The sequence below is a fragment of the Cyprinodon variegatus genome, unplaced genomic scaffold (genome assembly GCF_000732505.1).
Source record: "Cyprinodon variegatus isolate N-32 unplaced genomic scaffold, C_variegatus-1.0 Scaffold46, whole genome shotgun sequence".
Classification (NCBI taxonomy): domain Eukaryota; kingdom Metazoa; phylum Chordata; class Actinopteri; order Cyprinodontiformes; family Cyprinodontidae; genus Cyprinodon; species Cyprinodon variegatus.
In genome coordinates this window covers 1,696,181-1,703,444 of record NW_015150499.1, presented here as the reverse complement: position 1 = coordinate 1,703,444, position 7,264 = coordinate 1,696,181, and the positions used below count along the sequence as shown (strand labels likewise).

The 7,264-nt window shown below is 39.8% G+C and overlaps 1 protein-coding gene across 2 annotated transcripts in view; it reads right to left on the bottom strand.

The window, feature by feature from the left end:
• Nucleotides 1–3,913, bottom strand: part of LOC107082012 (abl interactor 1-like) — a 15,766-nt gene extending 11,853 nt beyond the window's left edge. For both annotated transcript variants that reach the window (XM_015370429.1, XM_015370430.1), the window contains exons 1-3: nt 3,854–3,913; nt 3,160–3,332; nt 1,905–2,075 (exon numbers count right to left, since the gene is read on the bottom strand). In XM_015370429.1, the coding sequence (XP_015225915.1) occupies nt 1,905–2,075; nt 3,160–3,291 (303 nt within the window). In that variant the 5' untranslated portion in view covers nt 3,292–3,332; nt 3,854–3,913. The remainder of the gene's footprint in view (nt 1–1,904; nt 2,076–3,159; nt 3,333–3,853) is intronic.
• Between the last annotated feature and the right edge of the window lie 3,351 nt (nt 3,914–7,264).

Sequence of the window (7,264 nt, the reverse complement as noted above, 5' to 3'; positions counted from 1 at the left end):
CTGGCCCCCTCCTGGCCCCCCTGGTACATTTGGTCTAGAACCGCCACTGCATTAAGGAAAGTTGGGGGATTTCGAATGTCTACTACTGCATAGCTATAGCAGCTTTAATTAAAGCCTTAATGAAATCCAGTCACAAGCAGTTGAAAAGATGAACTGATCAAATAAAATCAGGAAGTTTATTCTGAGAGGGTTTGTTTCAGAAACCAACCATAATAAGCAGTCTCTCCTCCACACCAATAAAAACTTCCCTCTGATCAGTTTAAGGTAAGAAAAGTTCACTGTTCCTCAAAATAGAAATGTGGCTTTTTTTTCCATAATATGTTAGATGTACACATATAAAACACAACATCATCAGTATTTACGAAAATAATCTAAACTAACCACTTTATGTATTATTACTCTGGTTCAGGACTTTAATGAAATATGGCACAAAGAAATTCTTATAACGGTCCGTTCTCTAACGACGAACTCTAAATTGCCTCCCAGATGGCAGAAGGTAAGATTCACTGTTCAGCCTGTGAATTTAATCTATAGGGATTTTCTCTGCCAGTCCTGCAGCCTGTTTTTGCACAAATCAGTGAACATATTCTCCACTGAATGGCCCAGGATTTTGGAGTGGATGTTGAGGAGCCTCCATGTCCAATTCCTTAGCTGTATTAAACATCGTCAAATTAATAATTCCCACCATCTGTCATCCCAAGCCAGATCCAAGAGGGTTCAGGTCCAAGATGGTAACCCTGACATTCCAAGGTTTCATCAAGTCAGAGGGGAAAAAACTAGTCTCTCCAGAGGCTCTCCTTGGATTGTGTTCCAGTGGGATCCAATGGGAAGAGTGGTATCCTGACCAGATGGACCGCGTTAGCTCATCCCTTCTAATGGAGGTGCTGCACTTCATGGTCCTTCAGGATGATGGATGGAGGAAGAAACTTATTACTGATCCAGAGGGGATTCCATAAAAGTTCAAAAAAATCCACTGGACTTGGTTTCCAAGATTTGAAGACGTTTCGCCACCCCTCCAGGAAGCTTTCTCAATTCAAATGTCACTGATCCAGAGGGGAGAATGAGAACTTTAGCGCTTTAGACTTTAAGGCTACAGAATCACCTTCTGAATATGGAGATTTAGATGAACTGAGAGGAACATGATTGTTGGGTCAAGGCATCATCAGTCATGAAATGATAAACTAATAGGTTATACTTTCTTTTTCTTTTTATACTTTAGCTTTCTAATAAAAGAAAATATGTTCTATATGAGACTGAACCAATGCAGTCATAGGGGGAAAAGAAATAACATTCTGAGCAAGATTCTGGCTTTACAGGAGATGAGAAAGATTTATCTGGGAGTTAGAATAACCATAAACCTCTGAGAAGAAAACATCTTCAGAAGGTTGGTTTTATTCATTGAACTTCTCTCTACACCATGGTCTGATGTCTAAATATCATTATTCACAGAGTGATTCCAGGCTATCCTGGTCTGGATCATGGACTCTTCTGGAAAGCTCCTTAAATCACAGCAGAGCTTTGAGTAGATCAGGAAACAATAGGGAAGCAGCAGACAGAGGCTCCATTCATCCATCCATTCACACCCTGGTTGCTCCAGCTCTCCCTGGAAACAGCCTCATTACTGGGAGGGCTCAGAACCTCATTCCAGCCTCGTTTAGTCCAACGAGAGCAGCAGAATTGTTCTTCTGATAAGCTTAGTGGGAATATATCCAAAAGACAGACATCTGATGTAATGTCTGAAACATTTAATAACTTTTCAAAACTACTACTTTTGCTTTAAGTTTTAAACATACCCCCCCACTTAACCCCAGTTCTAGAAACCATGTAGTAGAATTTTCCATCAAAGTGCTGAGACTTCTATTCTGAACATATCTGCTTTGCAAATGAAATGCATTTTATCCCACCTGACCAATCAGGTTGATGGAGGACTCCATCTGGCGCAGCTGATTGTTCTGAGCATCAAGGAGACTCAGGACGCTGTTAGCCAGAGTGCTGATCTGATACGCCACACTTGCCAGCGACTGGGTGGTAAAGTTTTTGGTTTCCTCCAAGGCCTTCTGGGTGTTTTCACCCGACTGTTAGAAACATTAGACAGATATTAGCCCACATTAGGTCAGAGAAATGCAACAAAGCAAATAACTATCCTGGTTTAACACAACCGCCGAAACCATAAAAATATATCTTAGGTTGGTACCAAGACTAAGAATGAAGAAAAAGTTAGCCTAGCTTAGCACAGACTGGAATAAAGAACAAACATGATGGAAATAAACATATTTGGAAGCAAAAGAAAAAAAAAAAATCATTGAGTCAAATAAAAACCCAAGAAATAAATGATTTAGAGGGAAAAAAATAACTTAATTGTTCATAAAAGATAACTATAACCAATCATAACAATTGAAGCAGAGTTACAAATGTATTATTTTCTAAAGAAAAGTTTTTGAAAACCATATCTGTGATGCAGAGAGGTTTATGATCAGCATTACAGAAGGTTTATTATTGTTTAAAAACTCCTTTTTTAATCCTGTTCTGTTCTGCCCCTAAAAGACTTCCTCTAACTTTGAAAAGACTTAAAGAAGTGAAGTTTCTAACAAATACTGTATAAATTATTCTATGTAAACAACAAACATGCAAAAAAAAACACCCACAGTGACTCCTAATAGTAGCTAAAATGATGAGGAACTAACTTATGGCTTTAAAGAAACTATAATAAATACTTAGAGGGTTCAGGTTTTTTTTATATATATATGAACAGAATCACAATTAAAGAACAAGAAATATGTTTTTCTATCTAATTTTCTTGGAAAGTTTTTTACTTTTTTTGGCATTTTTACATCATTTTTCACATATATTATTCTAACAAAGCAGAATAAAGGTTCCTCTTTATGAAACATTTTCTGCTTTTCCATTTTCTAAAAAACTAAAATAGAAATAAAATGTTGCTTTCTTAAAATAATTATAAATAAATACATTTCCTACAGCAGATTTTTTGTGTTTTAATAAAAATTCATGTAATATTTGCGATTTTTATTCCGCTGGTCTCAGGGTAAAACGGCTGTTTAGATTGAAAAGGTTGCAGTCCTGTGATGCAGCTTGTTGGTTCCCTCAGGTAGTGTTAGATATTTTTGTATGAATTTAAACTCCGGCAGTAGTGCTACCAACCTGTGTGTAGGTGTTGTAGCAGTAATCAGCCACATTCAGAAGGTTTTCATAGTTTTCTCGCAGAGCTTTCCTGGCATTTGGAGCTTCTTCTAGAATCTTTGCCACCTCATCCTTAAAGTTTTGTTCCTTCATGCTCCCAGAATAAAGGTTTCCAGAGAAATCGCTGGTTTAATCTGCAGGGAGACAGAAAACCACAGATTATGTAATGATAGAAAGTGGACCAAAGCTGTCAGGTGGATTTCCAGCCTCAGAGTTAATAACCAGTTAGTTCTGCTGGTTCTATTGACTCTATGGTGCCAGTGTTTGGGCATCATCATAGCCACCCATTTGACCACATCCAGGAACTACTTCAACCTGAAGTCTGTCAGAGAGCAACATTTGCAACCAGAATTACTCCATTCAGAGACTCTTGGTTGAGCTGATGTGACCCAGCTCAATGAGGCAAGTTCCTTCAAACAGAAACACAGTAAATAGGATCGCTTTTCTTTCAGGTAGGTTTTTATGCAGGTACCAACAACATTTCAGCAAAAAAGGAACAATTATTCTGTCATCTGCTGTCATTGCCTTTAAGTTCAAATGATGAACAACCTGCAGCTTCACAGAATCCAGCAGAATTTAAATGATGGTTCTGTTTCAGAACTTTTATGTTCCACCCTAACCGTTTCCATGGAGCTGCAATTGATCAGAGACTCACCAGAAGCTGCAGAGTGATGAAGGTCCTCCTGTTTCTGACAAACTTCACTCTGCAGCTCTAAGTTTCCTCTACTGCTGCACGCAAAGATCCTCTCTCTTCAGAGCGCTCACTCCTCACAGCAACCAAATACACCCAAAACTCCCTGGTTTGAGTCTCCAGAAATCTATCAGAGTGAGTGCTCCTCTCAGTGTTTTTAGCTCTTAGTCTGAGCCTGCTGAGTTTAAACCACTTCCTGTTCCTCATCAACTCAAAGAAACAAATTGAGTCACAAACAGCGTTAAGGAGATTTTCTTTCGTTTGTCATAACAGCTCCGGAAATGACTGAAGCTTTCTGTGAGAAACCTGAATCTCTTTACCTATATCCCATAATCCCTGGAAACACCTGAACCCCCCGATAAGATGCTAGAACACAAATGACCCTAATGACCCTAAAGATACCTGATCCCAGTCAGAGGTACCAAAAATCCCCCCAGGAACCTTAAACCCCTCAGAGATATTTAAAATCCCCCTCAAGGAAACCCAAACCTCAACATAGAGTGGTGCTAAAAGGATTTATCCAGCTACTGATTAAGCAGGTTCTCCTACTTTGAAAGATGAAGTCTGTCATTTTCATCATATGAAAAACTATGAGAGAAGATGGGTAAAAAAAAAAAAAAAGAAAATTAGACTGCAGTATTTTTAAAGAATTTATCTGGAGGAAAATATTTTATTAATAACAAAAGTTCAACTCAATAATGTATCTTAGTCTGTGTTGGAAATCACTGAGGTCACACATTAGCTGTCAGTCTTCTTTAGGCTTCCTCTCTCTTTTTTGCCGATTACGACTCACTAAAGCGGTGATGTTTATGGGCTGTCACTATCATGATTTTACTAAAGTTCAGACCCAAATGCAAAAGACCAAACAGGGAGACCAGGGGAAAAGGTTTAACAGGTTTTATTGAAGAGATGATGCAGAGAGAAGTGTTGCTCTGAACACTGCTCAACCGGAACTGAAAAGTGAGGGGAAGGCACAGCGATTAGTTCAGGCTCTGTGGGAAAATAGATTTTTGAACTTGGAGAAGAGGATTTGGTTGCTGACTTACATTTCCAGAGAAGTTGTTGAATCTTTGACTCCAGTCCGTATTCTGCAGTTCCAGTGTTTGTCTGATTCGGTGGAGGGCGGAACAGGGTTTACCCAGAAGGCAGTTGTTTGTAGGTGAACGGAGAAGCTGACTGCCACTCCGATTTCCTGCGGTACTTGAACGGGTCGTTGTGGAGATGAATCCCTTTCTCTGTGTGAAGCTCAAACGATCTCTTGGGGAAAGTGGATCCAAACCTCCTGTTTGAACCCCAGCTCAGTTTAAAGCTCAGTTGATCCTTCCAGGGAGAGAAGGTCCAAAAAAATCCAGTTTGCAGGAAGACTTCCTGCCGAGAGGCAATAGACAAAACAATATTAAAACTCAGGTTGAAAAGAACTCAGTTTGACTCAGCAAAACTCATTTTGGCTAGAGTACCCAAAACTGGCAAACACTCTGGCGTCGAGGTAGTGGCAGTCAGCAGCGTAAGAACACTCCGTTAATGAGGAAACCATCAGCAGGTGTGTGAGGAGGCGGACCAGAACCAGGCGCCTCCTGGTGGAGGAAGGGAGACAAACACAGACACAAACACACAGACAGGAGTCCTGACAGTCACTGGGAAACACAGACTTTCATCTCCCTCAACAAATGTTTCAAAGGGTTGATGTCTGGAGCTTAGTTCAATGCAGGACCTTAATTGCTTTATACAGAGGGATGTGTTTGGCATCATTATCCTGCTGGAAGATGCAGCCACGTTCCATCTCCAAGGCTGGACGGAGGCTTTAGCTCCCCTCATACATGGCCCTGTTTATTCTTTCCTTTCCTGTTCCCTATGGAGAAAAACAGCTCCAAAGCACCATTCATGTGCCCCTGTCACACCTTGACGATTTAGACCAGCGTATGCCTGACATATGAAAAATCTAGCAAAAACGCTGTTAAATGTTGGATAAGTTATGGCTACATTTTGTATAACTTATGAGTAAAATGAAGTATGCTGAAACACACATTGAGATATTTTGAGCCTGCTCAAAATTTCCCGATGTATGCCAACATGTGCCATACGTGAGGCATAAGTTACAGGTAAGTTATCTAATCGTTGACATACGTTAAGTGTAAGTTACTCATAAGTCGTGGCGTCCAGCTTATCCTTAACCTATGAGTAACTTGTGTATAACTTATGCGTAACTTATCAAGAACTTCTCTCTAAAGCATATTAATGTATTTGATGTGTTCCATACGACCGTTGGATGTTTTATTAAGTTACAGCTACTGTATAATGGCGTATTTGCACCGTTCTGGTATAAAGGGGGTTCACAGGAGGAAACCGTCAGTTCTTCTTCAGACTTCATCGCCATCATAGGGTGAGTGAGAAGGTGAGTGTGATGGTTCCTCCCTGCGTTCACGCCCACGACCAACACACTTCCTAGCAGAAATGCTGCTAAATCTGCTGTGATTGCAAACCTTCTTTCTTTTTTTCTTTTTTTTGCAGGCAGTAAACAGCAGCCTGATTAATAGCAGACCAGATGCCCCCATCATTACACTGGCTTGTGCATCATTTCATGGGCATTATGTTACCCTGCGTTATGCATAAGTAAGGCTGTCATTGGACATAACTTCTGGACTTGTTATGAATACATTATGTATGCGCCCAAGATTTAAAAAATACATAGAAAGTTCTGCATATGCCAGCGTTTTAGAAGATTCTGGGATGTCAGGCATACGCTGATTAAATCGTCAAAGGTGACAGGGCTCTGACGTGGAGCCTTGGATCGAAGGAGAATATCAGTGGTCTGGTACGTCTTCCATTTTCTTCCATTTGTTCCCACAGTTGATTTATCACACCAACCTGTTCATGTATAGATTTGCTCCTCCCATCCTGGTGCAGGTCTGCAACTTTCTTCCTGGTGTCCTGGTTTTAGCAGCTCTTTGGTCTTGGCTGTGACTGAGTTTGGAATCTGACTGTCTGAGGGAATGGGCAGGTGTATTTATATAGATAATGATTTCAAACAGGTGCAACTATACAAAGGTAATGACTGAAGCTTCTTACATTAGAAATTATAGGCCTGTGAGGGTCAGACATCTTGTTCATTGGTGACTAAATACTTATTTCCACCATAATTTACAAATAAATTCTTTAAAAATCTTAAAATGGGATACCTGAATTGTGTTTCTCTCATTCTTGAAGTGAATTATTTATTAATGATATCAGTGACCATCTACAAGTGTTTATGATTTATACAGTGTTGGGCACGTTACTTTGAAAAAGTCATTAGTTATAGTTACTAGTTACTTCTCCAAAAAAGTAACTGAGTTACTAACTGAGTTACTAGTAACTAGTTACTGGTAAAAGTAACTA